The sequence below is a fragment of the Seriola dumerili genome, unplaced genomic scaffold, assembly GCF_002260705.1.
Source record: "Seriola dumerili isolate Sdu_G_001 unplaced genomic scaffold, Sdu_1.0 BDQW01000113.1, whole genome shotgun sequence".
In the NCBI taxonomy this organism is placed as follows: Eukaryota; Metazoa; Chordata; class Actinopteri; order Carangiformes; family Carangidae; genus Seriola; species Seriola dumerili.
In genome coordinates, this window is record NW_019174368.1 from 1,937,557 (window position 1) to 1,958,303 (window position 20,747).

Consider the following 20,747-nt stretch of genomic DNA (forward strand, 5'->3'; position numbering starts at 1 on the left):
TTGATTTGCATGGATTTGATTCATTTCTGTGTGAATTGATGCTGGGAAAATTATAAAAACTAGTATTTTATTTAGTCTTCATATGAAATTTAATCAGCTGTATTGTATCACAAACATATGGAGCCCAGACAGATATCATCTTAATCTCACAAAAATCATATATTCCGGGACTTAATTGTGGTCACCTACTGTATCTACAGTTACTCTAATAGGACACCTTTTCTCAGGCCATGAATTTTCCACTTTTTATTAATAGTATCAGTGGTACAAATACTTGATACTTTAAAGTCAAAACTCTGATTAAGACCTCTATTCAAAATAAAAATCATTTATTATTAATACAAACACACTTTGTTATACATTAACAAGAACAAATCCCACCCAATCAAAAAGCTACACTGAGAAATGTAGATTTAACATCAGAATGTTTCCAGTAATTTTCAAAATGATTTATTAAAATAACTACATCACATTAGGTTTAAAAAAAGAAAAGAGAGAAAAAAAAAAGCCAAAATTACACGCAATGAAGAGACCAAGCTATTTGGGTCTATTGAATTGTTACAAAAAATACAACAACCTTTGTAGTTTCAAACTACAAGATTTTACTAATTTCACATGAAAAAGAAAAAAGCTGTCCACACAACTCTTTATAAGAAAGGAAACCGAGTCAGAGCTAGTGAGTAACTTGTAACATCAGCCTTCATATTGAGTGATGAGGATGAGGACTGGTAGCACAGATAAAAAAAACAAAAGAAACAAACAAAAAAAAAAAAAAACAACTTAAAAACACAAGACTAAGCACTGACCAGACCACTGAAACAGACCACTAAATTCAGCCATAACTCAGCTCCGACACTTAAAAGTCCAGACATTTCATTTTGTGCCCGCATGTGCTACATATAAACCGAAAAGCACATAAGAAGCAAACATGGAAAAGAGCACAGGCAAGCCGTCGATCACTTTCTTTGGAGAAGGTTTCAGACACTGATACGAGTGCTTGGTGCCCATGATTCACAGAGGGAGAGACATAGTCTATCTGTACTGGTAATTCATGCTGCCGTCTCCTCTGCCGTAGCCCACTGGGTTGTGGTATTGGGAGTGGTTGTTGCCAAAGCCCTGGTTGCCCCCTCCTCCCTGTGCGTTGTAATTGGACTGGTTGCTGAAACCTACAAGGAAAGAGTGCGACAGTGAAAACAATTTCTGAAACTGAATGAATGAATAAAGCATATTGTCATCTTAATTTAATAAGATCTTTTCACGAGGAGATATTTTTAATGTTGTAGTCTATTTTTTCATAATTACTACATAAAAAATTATTCAGTTCTGAAATGTATTACATTATCTTGTTATAGCAGAAAATGTAATCACTGACACGTTAAACCATCTCGTTGATGTGCTTAAATGTGCTTAAAGGCACATTCAGTCATAGCTTTTCTCTATTTTTTAAGACATTCTGACAAAATGTGTTTTCCTTAACTCACCTTCATAACTGTAGTCTTGGCTACCTCCAGCACCCCCTGTCACCTGGCTCGGGTAGGCAGTGCTATAAGAGTACCCGCCTGTTGCCCCCTGGTTCTGGCTGAAACTCTTTTTTCCCTGGCCATAACCCTGGCCATACTGGTTATAGGAGCCCTGCCCTGAGGGGCTGCTGGACTGGTAACCCCCTGCAGATCCACTGTTTGCCCCTGGGGGGCCTGGAAAGGGTGACTTCCCTCCCTTGTGCATAGGGGGTTTCTTTTTGGGGGCCTTGGCGGCAGAGGTGGCAGTGTAGGCTCCGTCATTCTGGTAGTATGAACCATAGGAGCCCTGTGCTGATCCTGGTGCTGTGCTGGGTGGAGGGCCACCTGTTGGGCTGGTTGATGCCCCGGCTCCTCCATTTGTGCCACCATTGTTGTAGTAATCTGGGAAATAACAGCAGGGCACAATCTTAAAATGGGTATAATTTATAATTAATGATATATTTTATCATCTACTACTAATATATTTGCCCTGTGAGATACACTAAGGTTTAATTAACTCAGAGCCTGGAGTAAGACAGTAGTGAAGGATGACATTTATTAAAAAAAAAGACAAAACATATAAAAACAGCTAGAGCAAGAAGTCTTCCCTTCCCAAACATACATGAAATTTTCCATTTCAGCCAGTCTGTGTGCAAACCTAGTGCCAACAGCCTCAGTTCATCAGTGCCTGATGTTGTTACAGATGGGATACTGCAACTACCACACACTGCCAACGTTAAGACCATCATGCATTCAGTGTAGCTATGACTAAACAGTGTTGCTGATATGACACAGAAACAGCAGGTTTTACATAAACAGTGTGGCCATTTTTTTCCAAAGCAAGACAGAAAATACAAAATCAGCTTAATGAATGGAAGTGACAGAAAGGCATTAGAATGAGATAAAAAACAATTCATGATTTTCTCAGTTTTCTCGTCTAGGTAAACAGTATGGAGACAGATAGAGACCAGGCTGTTGTGGTCTTGACAATAATCCAAAAAAAGGCAGTTACGTTGTCCAGCTCCACAGGCTTTCACTTAATCATGATCCAGAAACAAAGCCGTGTCCCATGCCTGACACATGGAGGCAATCTACAATAAATCAGCCCTGCCGTTTAGGGAGGTCCAGGTGTTCAGGTACATCCACGGCAAGTTGAGAGAACAGAAGGCGACTTATGGCCACGTGCATGCAGTGGCAGACCGTCTCCCCGAGGTATCAGGATATGACAAGTGGATTGGCAAGACGGGGCGGAGATGTTGTTGTCACTTTATTCCCAGGGTTGCGGACTTGGTGGTGAAGGGAGTTCATGATGCTGCTGGAACACTATTGTGTATTTTGTCCATGTTTTTATCCTCTCTAGAGGACTGTTTTTGATTTTCTAAGACTGGGGAAGATCTATGTCGCAAACTCGTGGTAGCCATAGCAGTCTGAGACAAAGTCACCTAAAGAGTGAGACAGGGCAGAGAAGGGAAGAAAATATCAAAATTAGATTTGTTTATTTTTTTCTGCCATAAAAGTGGCAGTCAAATGACTCATTTGGTCAGATTGTGTTTAAAAGTGAGTTGTTGGGTTTATTTTATTTTATTTTTTAGATTTCTCTGCTCCTGTCACGCTCAGGTAGGTCAGTCCTCAGAACAGGCTGCCAGAAGGAAGAAAAGGGGTTCTCATAAGAGGGGGCTTGTCAAAAACAGATTCAATCCTGTGGCTTAAAGCAGAGAAATGTAAAATCATTGAACTGGGAACATCCCAACATGTTTAAGTGTTAATATATGGTCTTGTTTGCTGTATTCTGGCAAGAAACTGTTTTCTGTATTAGGCTACATTCTCTGTTCAGGTTGTGAGAGTACAGGTGAGAAGTGGTAAAGGCTTTTTTTTTTTTTTTCTTCCCCCCAGAGTCCTGGGGAGATGCACCATCCCGCCGCAGGACAATTCATCATCTATGCTGACACAGTGGCTCACACATTTGTTTGCATTTCTCTCTGGGTAAATGAAAGCCTAACTTTCTTAAAAAGCAGCACAGAAAAGAGCACATATCCAGTCAAACCAGGACTATAAAAGGTGAAATGAACACTCACTGTATCCGGAGTTAGCATTGTTCCCGTAACCGTATGTTCCGAAGCCACCTGGAACGAGACACGAATTTAAATTTAATCCTGTTAATTATGTCTTTTTACCGGTATATACAATACGCCTGCTACAGAAAGAGTGAGTTTTTACCTCCTTGGCCGTAGCCTCCTCCATTATTGAAGCCTCTGCCCCTTCCGCGACCTCGTCCTCCTCTCCCTCTTCCTCTGGGCGTAGCTGCGTCTCCGCCTCCAGAAGCTCCCATCATGCCAAAACCTGGAGTGTGCTGAAAGAGGAAACAAACTTTGGGTTTCTCATCAACATCGTCATTAAAAGTTAAGATGAAATCTGAATTCTTCTCACTTGTTCCAGAATGGTATAAATTAAATATAAAACCTTCTTTGCACATATTTGAGGAAACACTGTTTTAGATTTTTAAGTTTTTTGGTGGGCGTGTCCCTCAGCAGTGGTTGACTGACATGTGACGTCCAGCATTAAGAGACACTGTTAACTTTACACTGCTTCTGCAAGTTAACCTGTGTCGCCTATGAATGTTGCTGCAGGGTGTTTTTGTCCTCCCACACAGTCGGTTATGTAACATTAGCAATTGAAACCATCTGTTCCATCTAACAACAACAATTTCCGAGAAGAATCATGCTGTTAAATTTGTATTTCACTCAGAAAGTAATGTTTCGTCCAAGTAAGCTTTACAAGTTTATACCTGATTCATGTAATAAAACAAAATTTGCTTAGCTTGCTTAAAATTAGCACCCACTAAACATTCCTTTTTATTCGTGGTATCTCAACATCTGCTGAGTCATTGGCAGCTCTCACACACTCAGCTCATCTGACATTACACAAAGGAGGGGGGGGGGGGGCTAGCTAGATTAACCATCTCTTCTTTAATGGACCCAGTTTGTGGCAACGTGTCGTCCTTTAACCTCAGCATGTTACTCAACGATTTGAATCACAACACGGAGTAACTCATTAAGCTGATGCTGAAATCACATATACAAAGAGTTATGAGCCTGACTTGATGCTTACCATGGGTGGTCCCTTCTTCTTTTTAGCCGCCTCGGCCACAGAGCCTTCGGGGAAGAGCCGCTCCAAAGCAGCCAGGGCAGCATAAGCCTTAGCCACCTTCTTATTGGATCCTGTCCCCTGGAACTTCTGACCGTCAATCTCCACCTCCATGACAAAGCGTTTGTCATGGCTGCCACCAGTCTCTGAGATGAGCTCATACTTGAGGCCACGACGTTTCTCGTTCAGCTCCATCACGGGGTTCTTGCCGTGTTTAGTCAGGATTGGTCCCTGTTGACGAGCAGTCTGAGAAGAGAGGGAGACAGTCAGTAAAATAAGAGCATTCAGCAGCAAAAGAGAAATCCCCAAAACACAAAAGGGAGTAGCTTCATACCTCTACCGCATCAGTGGCGTCTGCACTGGCTGCTCCCGTGGCAGCCGTGCTCGTTTCAATAGGCGTTACTACTGGCCTCAATTCTTCCACAGCTACAGCCGTCTCCTCTGATTTTACCGTCTCAGCAGTCTTTAGTTCCACTCCCGTGGGCAGACCCATGTCCTGCAGGACCTGAAATTGTCCACAAAAAGACTCACTGCTGTTTAAATATCCAGGAAATGTAAATAAAACCGTGACATGGCAGAAAAACAGAGGTCAGAGGAGATGTTAAATCCTGTCATTTATTTAATAATTAAAGTCCCGCTGCACATGCTTTGCTCACCTTTACAGCTACATGTAGCTTGGCAGTGCGCTTGGATGGACCAGAGGCCTCAAAGGTCTTGCCGTCCACTTCTACGGCCATAGTGAAGACCGGAACATGAACTGGGCCAGTCTGGGATATAAGTTTGTACTGGAGACCTGGCTTCAGCTGATTGAGCCTCATCAGAGCGTTCATTGCCTGGGGAGGCTCGGCCTTCTCCTCTGGAGCTGGGGAAGGGGGGGGGGGCAGAATGAAGGTATTATATGACCCATTCTTTGAACAGCACCATATCCTTAGATATCCAAATATGATGTGACCTCCTCTTTCCATCGCTCGCTGCTTTTATCGTATGTTTTCGACTGCTCTAATGTGTTGGTCAATGATAATTTCATGTCAGATTGATAGTTGTGATTGTGTTTTAAGTAACTGCCAACAAACACAAGAGCTAAAAAAAGAGCACTTACATTTCTTCTGTAGCTTTTTCTTCTTCTTATTGGGGCTCTTGTCATCAGTTCCCTCCTCTTCCTCAATGGGCCTTTTCATTGGTGGGGCATATGCCGTACTGGGTGGGATTTGCACTGAATAACACACACAATAAGTGCCATAAGAACATAGGCACATACACCATAATATATAATCAACAGGCTCTGGTGTGACTGTTGTGGATTACTCAAATATCACAGGTAAGCCCAGTTTACCTGTGTAATCAATCGGAGTCTCACTACGAGGTTTCTTGGGCATCTTAGAGGGAAGGGGATCCATTCCAAGCACTTTGTGAAGCTGTCCGAAAGCTGACAACCTTAAGGCATGCTGGAGAAACGACAGGCAGTGTGAATTTCACTTTTACTCACTAGTGAGAGCACACACACAATTTTTTTTTTTTTTAATCTTACTCACTTGTGCACTTGCTGTGATGTCTTCTCTCTGCTGGTGGTCCAAGTGACCGATAGCATCTGTGGCCTCCTTCTCACATGGATCAGAGATTCCAGCCCCATCTACAACACAAAGCAATGAACACTCAAAACGCAATAGTGCATTAAAGCAAAGTTACACACACACACACACTTTGGAGAAGAGGCTCCAGACACATACCTGCCATGAGGATTCCTGAAGCCAGACACTCTAAAACTCTCCTCAGAGCTTCTCCTGCCCCCATGGGCCGGTTCCCTGTACCAATGGCTTTCTCACAGATCAGCTCCAGGGGCTGCACAGCAGGGGGAGAGAGGGAGACCGTGTTCAACGATGCTATTTTTAAGCGTTGGCTCCTAACACAGAGAGATTCTAGGTCACTGCATTAGATAGTATCTCAACAACCGTGATGGTGGTGCCTTGCTTTTTTTTTTTTGTTGTTGTTTCCAGGCAGACAAAGGTTTATCAAAGAGTTGTGTTCGGGTTAATAAAGAGGGCTTTCCAGTTTTGAGCAACCAAATCAGTCTGAAGAAAACAACCTCCTACATATTTCACACTTCTCAGAAGCCACAACCAGCAGAGCTTTGGCATGTTGAAGCTGTACAGGGGACGTTTTCACTTACCCAACCTCGAAGCGGGGCCCATGTGGGGACGCGGGCGCACAGGTCCCTTAGTATCCGGATGACAATGACACAGGAGCGGAGTCCATTAGCTCTGGCCTGGAGACACAAGCAGGGAAGGGGGGAGGGAGGGGCACGAGGAGGACAAGCAGCCTTAGTCATGAGGAAGACCATGTGAGGTATAGAGCAAGATAAACATCCAAATTAATGGAAATAAATAAAAATGAAGCCACACAGACTAACAGCTTAGCTTTGTCATTATGGAAATGTCCAGAGATAGTGGAAGTTAGAATAATGTTTGATCACTTGGTTGGAAGAAGCTACTTATAACCTTTCACATTTATGGCTGTGAGTCAATAGCCAACATGATTGATGGAATAGTTATCAGACATAAAACATTTGTCTATAGGAAAAAAAAAAACATGCTTAAGATCAAGAGGAAAAGAGTGAAAAAAAGCTACCTCGAACTTAATACCAGCTTTAAAGTGAGAACCAGGTGAATTACTCAAAAAAGGAGGTGCTGATTGGTGCTGTCATTGAAAGGGGTAATGGTTAAGTTAGTGACAGTTAAAAACTATGACTCAAGGTGCAATATTCCTGTTGATTTTGTGGCACACAGAGTAACAGAAACAGCCAGAGAGCAGGAAAAAGTTGAGGCCACATACTCTACAAAAAACAAGCTGCAGAGATGGAGCACTGATTGTTATAGTGTGAAAGCCAAAGATGACACAGGCCACAACACTGTGATGAGTTATTATCAACATGATTCACTACGAAAAACATTTTCTCTCCAAAACTACAGAATGGGGCAGCAAAAAGTCCTCTACGAGTAGCTTGCATTAATGTGAAAATAACAACAACTCACTCACACCAACGCTGAAAGTATAGAAATATTGCACCTGGATACATGCCGTATTAGTCCCAGATTTTTTGTGTGTGCTGATTTGAGTTAAGCAGCTCTGTGGGAGACTAATGAACTCAGGGACTAAAAAGCAGCAATGAACATCTTTTAAAATGGCACTGCAATAGAACCTGTTAAGTGAGCAAAGCAACTCTACAACAGTGTAATGACAAAGGTTTCCTAAGAAACAAACATCCAGATCATCAAATATTACTACAGGAAGTACACTTCAAAGGAGTAAATAAAGAAAAAAACACATGAAACGCCCAAATAAATGACAAAAGAACATACAGCATAGAACCAAAACTCAAAACTACTTCTGTTTTAGAGACAAATAAAGACAAGATCCAAACCTGGAACCACTTAGCGTGGCGGAGAGACGCCAAGGCAGTTAGGCATTTCTGCCTGTCCAGAACATCCGGGGGATCGTTGACTGAAAGCGTTTCTATTGGCAGGTGGAATAAGAAGACAAGGTACAGTTTGACCAAGGGGAGTTCTGTCAGCCGGCCAGGGGGAACACAGGCAGCCTTCCCAAACCACAGGCAGGAGGAGGAAGGGGAGGGGGGCCCCTCCACTGGAGAACCATCAAACGCTCTCAACCTCCCAGTTAATATGGTTTTGCACGACCCGGCACACAATTATTTAACTTAGAAACCCCACCGGAACGACAGTATTGTAAAAGTGGGTTATAAATGGACTTAGTAAAAATAAAAATTGTTGAAAAAAATTCCTAGTATTAAAAAAAATGTGCATTTATTAAGAATAATTGGTTGTATCAAATGGGAGGTTGTCTCTCCATGGTTGCTTCAACTCAAATGGACGCTTCAGTGCTTAAAAAGGTCTGCTTTTCTTTTCTGACGCTAACAGGAGGTAGAGCCCCTCCCCTTTGCCCCTATACTGGGTACACTGCACTTTGCCCCTTCCGAGACAGAGAGCGGCCAGTTGGTCAAAGGTCCAGCGTCCCTAAAAATTGACAAACTAGAAGGCTTGACAGAGAGAATCAGAATTGGAACCACAGGCAGAAGTTATCAGATGCACAAAAAGTGGGTATCAAAACAAGTCCACACTGCAGCAAAACTGATGGCTTTTAAAAAAAAAAGAAGACCCAAACTGGGCATCACTGTTAGCACAGGGCTACAGATAAGGTCAAAGTTCAACACCTGCTAAAAAAGATCCTCACTTCTGTTGAGATCTCTCAAACAGAATATCAGCTACTGGAAATCTTACTTTGTTTTTTGTATAGCTACAATTAAGCTTATATAAATAGTGTATTAGTACCTAACAACTGGTCCTGAGAGCGACTGGACACAAAATGCAGAATCAAAGTGTCGCTTGTCGTTATCTGTAACCCCGAGCCTTCCCTGCTAAGGAACATCAGAGACAGTCAATAGCCCACTGCTGGGTCTTACAACCAAGGACAGTTTCACCTCATGTTTTGCTACTCATTTTTGCTGCAATGCAAACCGTTCATCATCAATGATAAAACACATGCAAACAAAGTGGTCTCTCTTTTTTGTATTTGGTTAAATTCTCAGTAAGCCTTCATTTCGTTGGTGACCTTGATCATTAAGGGGAAGAGAAAGCCATGTCTTCAGCAGTCAGTAAAACTACCTGCCCTATACTGTATATTGGGCCATCAAAAATGTACAATTACATTACATGGAACTACGAGAGTGGCTAGAGAGCTATAAGCATAGCACAGTTTTATTATGTGACTGCATTTCTTGTCCCCTAGCTCCATTGAAGGCCCAATAAACAATATCTGTCTAGCCTGTTAGCCTGCCTGGCCTCCCTACTGGAGGCAGGGCGCCACTTAAGAAAAAACCCTGAGGCCCTGGTGTCGGAGCTTACCTCCGGCGGCAGCCCTCTCAATCTCCTCACGAACCAAAGGGGATGTCAGGTGTATGGTGAGGGTGAGAGGGGGCTCTTTGGAGTTCTTGATGACGATACTGGCCTCGCGGATGTGCTGTGTCACCACGTATTTGTCTTCTATGATCGGCTGTCAAAGAGCAAAAGTGTTTGTGACATCAATTAAAACCCAAAGGCCCATTAAACCATGAAAAACTGCTGCTAAATCAAAGAGATACTTAAACATGAGTAGTTTGATTCATTAATATTTGTTCAGGTCCGGATCTAATACTTTGCAGACTGTCACACCATTAAAAAGGAGGTCACAGTCAACAACCATCATCAATGCAGTAGTGGTAGAAATCCCTGCCAAACAAATGCACTGATATTAGGTCTGTTACTAAGGTGTAATTATGTGGTTTAGCCATGTTGTGTACAGAACTACAACAGCAGATTCCTCGCTCATGTCAAAACATGCAGCCAGAGATCAACTGTAATAGCAGTCTGATATGATAGGCATGAAAATTAGCGTTCAGTTTATAAATCTGCAAGATGATTAGCCTAGCACAGATACATTGGTTTTGGTTTATAGTAAATGTTGACTGATAAGTAAAAAGAGATAGCACAAAAGAAAAACCCAGGGAAATGTTTGAGGTAGTCTAGCATCATCTCTGAATGTTGTAATGATACTTTTGTACAATAGCATTTTTAGTGAACTTTAGTTGTAGTTGTATGAGCAGCAGGTTTCCCAGGTTCTCAATCTTCTTCTTTCCTGGGAGAGGTGCAGATTTATTTAGTCTTATCTCAGAGGAGTTCGTGTTCACGGACAGAATGCAACCAGGGAAATGTTTGAGGTAGTCTAGCATCATCTCTGAATGTTGTAATGATACTTTTGTACAATAGCATTTTTAGTGAACTTTAGTTGTAGTTGTATGAGCAGCAGGTTTCCCAGGTTCTCAATCTTCTTCTTTCCTGGGAGAGGTGCAGATTTATTTAGTCTTATCTCAGAGGAGTTCGTGTTCACGGACAGAATGCATTAACTTCCAATGTCTTAGTATTCCTGTGCTACAAGAGGTAACTGGTTTACTGGCCATGAATAAAACGTTCACATAGATATATCACAGATGATTAAATGCTGCAGTAAGGACCATACTTGTGGTATTGTATATTGTGGCTTCTTTTTTCTATTTCCTTCAATACGATTTAACTCAAAAGACATCAAGGCTCTCTGTGTACTAGTTTTTCCTTTATTCATCAACAGCCTTATTCAGAAAACTGAGGGCTCACCCAGGATCACCGACCTGCTCTCTGCAGCTCCGGGGGGAATTTCTCTCTGTGCGCACCAGGCAGTCATTAGCACTGAGGAAACCTCAGGCCAACATAATTCAAAGGCTCTGGAAATGCCCTGGAAAGTTCCCTTGGGCTGCTGGATAGTGGCGAGTGATCCCTAAATGAACCTATCGTCATTATTAATATATTGTGGAACTAGTTAAGTAATAGTGAATAACACTAAGTGAAAGAACAATTGTAGTTTGTTGATGACCCTTGAGTTAATCTAAAAAAAACTAGAATTATTGCCTTATGATTGTATGCCTCCGCCAAACAACCAAGTTGCAGGAAATACAGTCACAATCTCCCCTTCCTGGGTGTTTGTGTTAAACTGTGTCATAATTTGCACATGGATTCTTAAATTATGGTAAAAAAAACAAACATGTTGACCGCCAAAATCAAACCAGTTCATCCTTGAGTTTAAGTGGCGGTTTCTGCAAAATTTGAAGGAATTTCCTCTAGGCGTTACTGAGATATCACGTTCATGAGAATGGGACTTACGTACACTTCTGCACTACGCCATTTTGTGATGATGTGGATTCATTTTGTAGAGGACACAAACAGCGGCTAACCCCTCCTATTTGTAGGGATGTGATGCCGAACCATCACAAGTAACTACAGAAATGTTTCAGCAGGTGAAATCACTAGAAACATCACAAACCATGATACACTGCAGGGCTTGACACTTACTCTTCTCCCCAAGGAGCACATGCACTTCTAAGTAGGAAAATATATGAGCGCATTAAGAACTTTAGGGGTGCAATGAAAATGTATCACCAGTATAAATGGCATGAACACCTCTATAATAAAGTAGTTCTTCTTAAGAAACGCCAAAAAAGGCTGGCTCAGTCCATTTAGACAGTAAAAGTGGTGTTTAGACAGTGTATATACAGTATATATTAACCTTATACATCTACCAGAAATATTTTAATTACCTAGCACTTTGCGTAACAAAAAACTCCTCCTCTCTTACATCTCCCTCTTCATTACCTACAGCTATCCTTTCTTGAACGTCTCTTGCCGTTTTAACTGCCACAGCAGCTTTGACTGAAGCCTTGAAATATTCAAAACAAATTATTTGCATATCTAAATCACACTGATCGGACCATTCAGATTTCCCACATGTGTTTTCCTAATATTATAGGTGTGTTTGTGTCTCTAGGTACTCTGTTTTGCTAATATCTGTATCTTTCTGCCTCCTTAGGTAAAGCTCTTTTGAGTCTGAAAATATTTTTCAACATTCATCTGATTCATCAAATTTATTTTCAATCTCACTCAGCAGGTATCAGGGTTTACAGTTCTTTAATAACTTATCATAAGGGATCTTCTTTGGAAAAAAATGTATGTTATGTGCTTATGTAAAAGAAATTATATTGGCAAAAAACTATATTGAGACTGTCAAATATAAATTGGTATTGGTCTCAAAAACCCAGCATCAGTCAGGCTCTAATGAACATGTGTGATCATGTGATTTTGCACACTGAATGAACTGAGCTTTGTTCTTACCTTGAGCTGTGTAACAAGATTTTCAGACACTTTCTTCAGCAGACTGATGGTAGGTTTGTCCTTACAGAGGAGCACCAGCTCCAGGTCCAGGTCCCCCTTCAGTAGTAGCCCCTTTGCAACCAGGCCCACCCTCATTACACCACGCAGAGAGCGGGTGGCCTGATCTTTGTGCTCACTTTCCAGAAAAACAAGACGTGATTAGAGAAGAATCATTCGACCATTTTTACGGACTGGCCATGTTTTTTTCTAACTGAATATGAGAAATGACACCTCACCTTTCCTTATCAGTGTCGGCGCTGTCAGAGTCGGATTTCGACGTTCCCTTCTCCTGCTTATCCAGCCAGTCGGACACAGCCTTGAGGGCTCGCTCTGTGTAAGATACCATGTTCTGTACACTTTCTAGTTCCTCCTGAGTTGGGTAGATGGCAGAGTGTTTGGCCATGACATGGCGATCATCGTTCATGAAGACGCGCATGGAGCGGTGCCGCATTGGGGGAGGCTAGTGGTGAAAAGAAACAACATGAATTGAGGAGAAATGGGAGTTCCCTGCTGTGGCAGGGGTAACAGCGACTAGTTCACCCCAATTCACACCCTAAATAGTGCATCACAAAAGCATCCAGGTGGGATGTTATTAACTCTGTCATGGTGCAAAGCAAAATCTGACATCTGCCTTTGATAATGCATCAATGCCTCACTGTGCTTAGAGATGTCCTGGGAGAATTAAACAGATCATTACTAATTATACAACAGAGGCCTCTCTCACAAAGCAGGATTACTGAGTTATCTGGGTAACTGGACAGAATAAAACCCAGAGCCAGCTCTTTCAACTTCAATCCATTTTGTTGATTTGTAAATGTTCCAGGTTTTATTCAGAACAGTTATTTATCTAACTTCATTAATCCGTCTTTATGAGGCATTTATAAAGATTAAAAAGGTTCTCCTTTATCATAATGACAGCACAGCTTTCTATGCCACTCACTTGTCTTTGATTAATTAAAACACTGAATAAGAAGGCCCCATGTCTAGGCCAAGCTTCTAACACCAATGATTACACAAGGCGAGCGTATGTGCAAGCAGCCAAAGCCAATTTAGAGGAGAGCTGTGATGTGGAAGCTGCAGCATGTGTTCCTAAAGCCCTGGGCAGACTGGAATGACAAAACACTGGCACCAGTTCTGTGAACTGAATTAGATGTGACACATTAAGTTGTCCTGTTAATAGTGACATTTAATGAATAGGACAGTGTGCTTTGTCTGTCTGTCTGTTCAAAGACAAATAGGCATGACATAGAGATGTGTAACTTCGAATAAAAGTAAGACTGAAATTAAATCATTACCATTGTTGCGCTAGAAACCCGTGAAGACTTCTATATTCAGTGAATGGTAGCGTTAAAAAAGATCTTCTCTGCAGCAGATGACAATGACAATGATGGAGTCCGTTCCTATAGGGAGACAAACATACATGTTTTAAAGAATTTAATAGTAAGACAGAATTCAAATGTCACTGGGGGGAAATCTACAGCCATGAAAACAAGCAGCCTCCACAAAGGACGAGTGGATGACACACATATTTGAATTAAAGAAATTCTGTTGGCTGTGCAGTCTGCTCAGTAGATATTCTCCAGACCATTAACACTGAACAGTGTAAAACATTTCCCACTCAGTCGCTCGAGACTGTCTGTATATCTTTCATTAAAATAAAGTGGTCATCAGCTGCAGCAACATAAGAAGGTCATTGGCACAGCGACTCACGCCTCAGGGACAAAACACAGCCCTACTTTCACAGGCAGATATGTGGTTTATTGTAGCAAATCAAGCTTTAAGTACATGGACTAGTTCATGTGCCCAAGGCTCAAACATTTATATTGTTACCAGGCCAGAAGGATGATCATCAAATTATATTTTTAACTAAACATAGTAAAAGAGACAAGCAAGTACAGTGCCACCAGAATCAGATGGATCTCATAATAGAGGTTAATAAAATCATCTTCACAGATGACTGCAGATTCATTTGTGTTGCCTCAAATTATGAGTGACTGTCTGCAACGAAATTATGTGATGGGGAAGAAAGGCTCATTCATTGTCGTGACACACCCACTGCAATCAGATATTCTGCTGCAAACTAAGATAACTCCCTGCATTACAGGAAAGACTTAGTTTCCAGTTGCAGCCAAGGCAGGTGGGGTGAAACTATAAAGAGCCTCAGTCCTGTTGTCATGTTTCAGTCAACAAGTTACTGAAGTGTGGGACCAAGCCAACCCAAGACCTACAAGCTAATGGTTCACCTGTTAAACCTGCACTGACGCAACTTTTATGTGAGGAGAGAGTGAGTTGTGGAGAAGTAGCCTAACAGTTTAGGGACCCAGACCCCACATCTACATCAGGAGAATTTTAAAAACAGACGCCATTTTAGTTCAGTGCACAGCCCGACTGGCGACGGCAGCTAGCTAACAACCCCCACAAAACACGGATCACCCACCGTTAAAAGCTGCGCCATGCCGACATTCTTGCCAAGCCTCAAAACGCAAAAAAAACATCTACTACATCTACCACCTGCCGTTTCTATCAACTGCAGAGCCAAATACAAGTGTAGACATGTTGCAGAAAATCGAGTTTATATTTGGATATTGGTCTGTTGCCTATCAGACACCAAAATGGTCGAGGAGACGAGACCGAGACCCCATTGAATGCTCAGCAACAGTTAGCACTTAGCAGGTTAGCTTAGCCAAACAAAGCCAAATAGATCCGTAAACGAAGCGCACATAAATAAACACGCTAGACTACAACAACAAGCTTCGTTAGCGCTCTTGGTGTTCGGTGACCACCCGATAACTAACTTCGTGCATTCTGAGGACTGACATTATGAATATCTTTGTTACTCACCGTGGTGTTTTCCCTGCTAACGGACGATGCTGCACGGTAGCTCCTGGTCTCGGCAGCACCAACGGCAGTGGCCAGTGAGGGAGCAAATGGAAACGCCTGAGAATGGAGACGCTCATTGGCTGGACGGTGCATGTGACTGTTTTCCCATTGGCTACAATTGCAGACGGGGGTACCAACCAGGGGCGTGGCTACCACCGGTGGCATTGAATTGAGTTGTCTCCTAATGTCAGCTGCCCCAATGTTCTGAGAGAACAACACAAGCATTAATCTGTTGTGACCATTATATTCACCCAGCTGTTCATATTTCCTACAGGTGTTGAGTATTATGGGGGGAATTCTACAGTTTAGCCCCCAATGATATTTCATACTGAGCATTTTAATCACAGTGGAGTGACCACTTGCTCTAGTTGCTTTGAAAAAAACTCTCATAGAGAAACATTTGCAGCACTAACTAAGATTTATAATCTTTTGGTTATTCAGAAAATAAAAGGCATTAATAATACGATCTCATGAAAATAAGAGCATGTCACATCTTTTGTGGGAGCTGCATTCTACATATGAAGTTAATGTTGAATACACAATGAGATTATCTAGTGAAAGAATTTTGTATGTAAATTAAGTGGCATTTCAGGAATTACTTGCAACATTAGTTTATCTCCATGGGCAATCATATTTACTGTACAGAGTGGCATCTTCTCATCCAACTCTTGGCAAGAATACAAATTGTAGTGTATTTTCTTACTTGTTGAACATTAAATCTAAATCTTAAACCTATCTTTTCATTGCTGCATATAAAGTGGAACCACACTTTGGTTTAACCATTAACCGTTTAAATTGTTGTTGTGTGTGTATCTTGACAAAGTTGTAAAAATTCTGTGACATCGATTAGAAACCAGAATGAGATGGAACATTAACTGATAACAATTTATTATGTAATCTTACATTTCCTTTTCTGGATAATATCACATTCAATTAGCTTTGGCGACACATAGCTTCACTCAGTCCCCAGACACTCGGGGAAAACACTCTAGATACATTCACAAACACACAATAGACACACACGTTCACTTTCGTATCACAGCATTACATTGTACACACACATGGTGTTTTTTCACATCTTCAAGCTGAGGTAAAAGCACAGCTTTTTTTTTTTGCTCTCTCATGTGAGCATTTACACAAGTCATTGACTTTTACATTGTGTCAGAAAACAAAACAAACGGCACATTTACAGAGTTGAGATGTTCGCTTTAAGAGTAGATACAGTCTTCACTTCAGCAAAAAAATGAATACATCATAGTCCTGCACACAGAAACCTTTATATTTACATCTCCTCTCATAGAGGGTAGACTGCCATGCAAACACGTCCAGTACATGGGCAATGTTGCATTCTGAAATATACTATGCAGTTTATAATAAGTTGGAGCTTTTTCCCTTTGTAGTGTAACACTGGCTGATACGTACAACAACCTAAGAGGTTATTATTAGCCACTCAGTGATATTTCAAAACATGTTGGAACATGTTTGGAATATTTCCCATTTTTAACCACTTCATACATACAAACAAAGGTGGCTCCATTCCCACCTGCCAGGAAAGAAGTCTCTTTTCATCTCGGACCTTTCAACACTGAATTCTGATCGGGATGAAAAGCTGCCAGGTTCAGTGCTGATCCTGCTGGCAAGTGTCAGAGCATCCCTTAAAAAGAGATAGACACCATTTCCCCTTTCCTCCTCCTTTAAATCTTATGAACGCTGTTTTTCTCTGAGTTCTGGAAGGAGCTGACATCCCAGCGGATCGAGCGAAACATGCTTCCCTTGAGACTGGCCTGCCTTTTAGTGATGTGGTAGATCTTCCTGAGGATGGCACGTCGCAGCAGGATGTACACCCAAGGGTCCAGGATCTGGTTACAGGTTGCCATCCTGACACCGGTCACCATCAGTCCCCTGTACATGTCTCTGTCACTGCCTAGGGAGCCACTGTAGGACCGTGTGGCCGACATCAGTCCAAAGATCTAAAAAAGGAAAAGGAAACAGCTTTAGGCTTATCTTGCGACATATGATAAACCCAAAACAAACAAACACAGTGTGTTGGTTGTGCTAATTTTTCAGTATTTGTTTTTCAAGCTCACACCCTGAAGAAGTTGATTTTTACAACCTTAAAAAAAAAAGAAAGAAAAATAAATAAATTTTTAGGCAGCTGCTGTAAACCAGGAATTATTGTGGAATTCAAAACTTCCAGTTTCCTGTGGTTCTTAATAGCTCTCTGTAATGCAAAGTCACTTCTTATTTTTTACCATCCAGCTATACTGTGCATTATTACAGTTCAGTGTGATACAGTGTCTAATAGTTTTCATGCTAATCACTTTGTCTCTGTGTCTCCTTATTATCAGCCAGCCAGCTGCTAATAAACTAAAGTACTGCCCAGTTAAATGATGGTGTGGAGATGCTTTAGCTACTTAATCAGCAAATCACTTCATCTGTCTTGAGTGAGCATTAATTTCAGTCAAATGAAATCTGCACAAACATGAATGAATAATAAATGTCTTGTTTGAAGAACACTGTGCTGCATTCCAGGGGCGTACGGAGAGTTTATGTCAATCATGTTTCTGTCCTTAATAACGGTATAATATTTATGACGGTGTTTTATACATCATATGATATTAATAGTAGTAATCAGAGTTGTTTAGTGATTACCTAAAATTTGAACGTTTCATTTTCTGCAAATCTTTTCTTTAAATCTGTAATTTACAAAATCTGACCCAAATCAAATAAGGTGTAAATATCTCAACATTTATTTACCTCTTTTAAATGTAGTCAAATATCTTTTTAAAGTATGTTCTCCAAACTCACCAGCAGAGGGCTCCAGCAGATGCAGGAGGTGACCATGATACCGACCAGCTGAACCACCATCTCTGTGTCATGAGACCTGGCTGAGCGGCGTTGGGAGCATGACCTCTTCTTTAGGCGGGCTCTCATTAGTTTGATCCCACTGATGGTGTTGCACACAAAGGCCATGGCCAGAGAACTCAAAGCCAGTCCAGAGAACAGCATCATAAAGGCCAGATCTGTTGCTTTAGTGTCCTCCATCACCCTGATAAAGCACCACGTCCCTGGGTACTGAGAGGTGTAGGCACCCAGTCTGAAGAAGGGCAGGAGGGCCACGCATAAAGCCAGTAGCCAGATTAGGGTCAGTGCCATCTTTGTCCGTGCTGTGGTCACCAGACGTGCATGCATCAAAGGCCTTGTGACGCCCAGGCAGCGCTCGGCAGCCATGGCACAACCCAGGAAAAGCGGGCACAGGCCAAAGAAGACCATGCAACCTCCCAAAAACAGACAAGAGGTATCTGTATCTGCAGGATTACCTCTAAGGCTGGAAGCAGAATCAGATATGGACCCAGTCCCTGCAGAATACCTTCTCAGCACGAGGGCTCCATTGATAACATGTCCAGCCAGATCTGTAGCCACCAGGGAGCTGGCAAAGAGCAGGAAAGTGGCTTTTGACCGCCGACGGAAGCGATTGTAAGCCTTGGCGAGAATGATGAGGGCCACCACGTTGAACAGGATCCCCAGAGTCATGGTGAGGCCGGCAGCCATGGGGTTGCTCCGTGGAATGGTGGTATTATGTCTCACGGCCTCCATCTCTGGCTCCTGCACCATGGTGGTGTGGTTGTAGAGGGGGACGGAGGCAATAATACCCGAGGAGTTGTAGTGCTGCATCGCCAGCATCACTGCTGAGTTCTGGGCTGGATGTGGTTCCTCTGGCTGAGCAGTCACTGAGAGGGAAAAGAGACTGGATCAGATGACTCATAACACACTGTACAAAAGGTATCGAGGTGGGGAGGGGTGGGGGTGAATGCTAAGAGGTGGGTTTTTTGCCAAACTTTAGTCAAAGAAATATTCTCATACTATTTACTTTTCCTCCCTCATAATAATTTATGTACAGTCCCTATGAACATCACAATGGGAAATAACCTCAAAATAACCTATTTCATTTTTGTCTCAAAGCTCCTCAGGACAGAGTGACTCATCTTTAAAAACAAAGACAAACAAATTAGTTTCTCAGCACTCTCCGAGGGTTTAGGTACAAAGACCTTCACTTTCCTCCTCTTACAAAGCAGCGAGGGAAGTCTGAACAAGTTCTGACTTTCTGTTGACACTGCTTCATGCATTCCTCATAGAAATGCAGTTACAGTGCAGCAGCAGAGCCCTATAAAACACACACACACACCCTGAGAGGCAAGAAAGACTGGTGGAGCAGATGCAAGATTAAAGGTGAAACTTGTTGCTCCATATCAATTATCTAGCCAGCTGTTAAATTGTATTCAAAAGTGATAATGTATTACAACCATGTTAAAGTTTTCCTATTCTTTGTATGTGCTAATTTTATTTTTTTCCTTTACCCAAGCATTTTTATTCAATAGTTTTTTTTTTTAATTTTATGCTTTTATTTTCACTTTCACTCTAGTCATTGTTGTTATTATTTGGTGCATGTCATTTGAAGGTATTAAAAAGTTGTTAAAGGCCTGATAAAAAACTAAAAAATAAACAAATAATGATTATAATAGATAATGAGACATGCATAATGATGGTAGACATTATCTCTGTTACCCCAAACAACTTCACATCCCACTATCACATTTTTGTCTTTCATGTGAGAGCATTTCTTTTTCCTTTTCTCTCAAGTGTTTTAATGCTTTAAAGTGGACGTTCTCGTTTTAACATAAAAATAGAACAAACAAATAAATAGAAAGAGAATTGAACTTGAAATGATAGCCTCAAGGCATATTTTTTGTCCTTTAAACGTTTCTTTCGATACGGGATATTTTACCTACCTTTGGAATAAGAAATCCATGGGGATGATCAGGATCGCTTTGATTCTGACAATTACTCATAACTGAAGCTAGAAAATAAATAAATCCAGATTGTTCTTGATATCTTCTCTTAATGTCCCGTGGTGAGTGGTCTTCTTCACCTGAACTGTTTCGCTGCAATGCAAACACAGAAACTCCTCTATTAGAACAAGCAGCCTCCCTGTTACACTGCACAAGCATGTCCTCTGTTACTCTGATTGCTGCTCGCTGCTTTTTATATGCCGGAGCTGCAGCGTGCTCTCATCCCCTCTGGGTGTCTCAGTCGGTGAGAACCAGTCATTTCCTGGCAGCAAAGCAAAGTGAAGGCCCCATTTAGAGAAAATCCTAGAGAAGATTATGAATATTTAAAATCCTGCTGCCTTGCTCCTGACTCAACAGTTATAGGATGTGGGGCAGAAATATAAAACCTGTAACAACAACAACTTTTAGGATGTTAAATCTGAGGGAGACCCGTCTGAGGCTGCAGGAAAACCCCCCCTTTAAAGATTTATTTTATGAGCTGTGATGTAGTTCAATCTGACACCACTTTCCCATTCAAGTGAATGGGAAAGTGGTTTCAGACTTCTGGATCCCACTGTATGTATGACTTCATATAATAGCATCTTTAA

The 20,747-nt window shown here is 41.7% G+C and overlaps 2 protein-coding genes across 3 annotated transcripts; both read right to left on the bottom strand.

Moving 5' to 3' along the window:
* Nucleotides 1-83: 83 nt before the first annotated feature.
* On the bottom strand, nucleotides 84-15,346 carry ilf3 (interleukin enhancer binding factor 3). Of its 2 annotated transcripts, XM_022747901.1 has the most exons (18): nucleotides 15,272-15,346; nucleotides 13,726-13,830; nucleotides 12,667-12,890; nucleotides 12,392-12,566; nucleotides 9,560-9,707; nucleotides 8,062-8,153; nucleotides 6,811-6,906; nucleotides 6,371-6,482; nucleotides 6,176-6,273; nucleotides 5,977-6,088; nucleotides 5,743-5,856; nucleotides 5,300-5,505; nucleotides 4,978-5,148; nucleotides 4,608-4,889; nucleotides 3,717-3,849; nucleotides 3,575-3,622; nucleotides 1,482-1,901; nucleotides 84-1,166 (listed from the first exon to the last, which is right to left on the bottom strand). In XM_022747901.1, exons 2-18 carry the CDS (start codon nucleotides 13,726-13,728, stop codon nucleotides 1,033-1,035), a joined length of 2,568 nt encoding a protein of 855 aa, XP_022603622.1. In that variant the 5' UTR covers nucleotides 13,729-13,830; nucleotides 15,272-15,346; the 3' UTR covers nucleotides 84-1,032. The 2 variants fall into 2 exon arrangements, with proteins under 2 accessions (XP_022603622.1, XP_022603623.1); XM_022747902.1 differs by lacking the exons at nucleotides 84-1,166; nucleotides 1,482-1,901 and adding an exon at nucleotides 2,039-2,941.
* An 868-nt stretch (nucleotides 15,347-16,214) lies between these two features.
* On the bottom strand, nucleotides 16,215-20,310 carry LOC111223722 (prostaglandin E2 receptor EP1 subtype-like). Its single transcript, XM_022747969.1, has 3 exons — nucleotides 20,101-20,310; nucleotides 18,119-19,041; nucleotides 16,215-17,280 (listed from the first exon to the last, which is right to left on the bottom strand). The coding sequence occupies exons 2-3, from the start codon at nucleotides 18,992-18,994 to the stop codon at nucleotides 17,005-17,007; spliced, it is 1,152 nt and encodes a 383-aa protein (XP_022603690.1). The 5' UTR covers nucleotides 18,995-19,041; nucleotides 20,101-20,310; the 3' UTR covers nucleotides 16,215-17,004.
* Nucleotides 20,311-20,747: the final 437 nt, after the last annotated feature.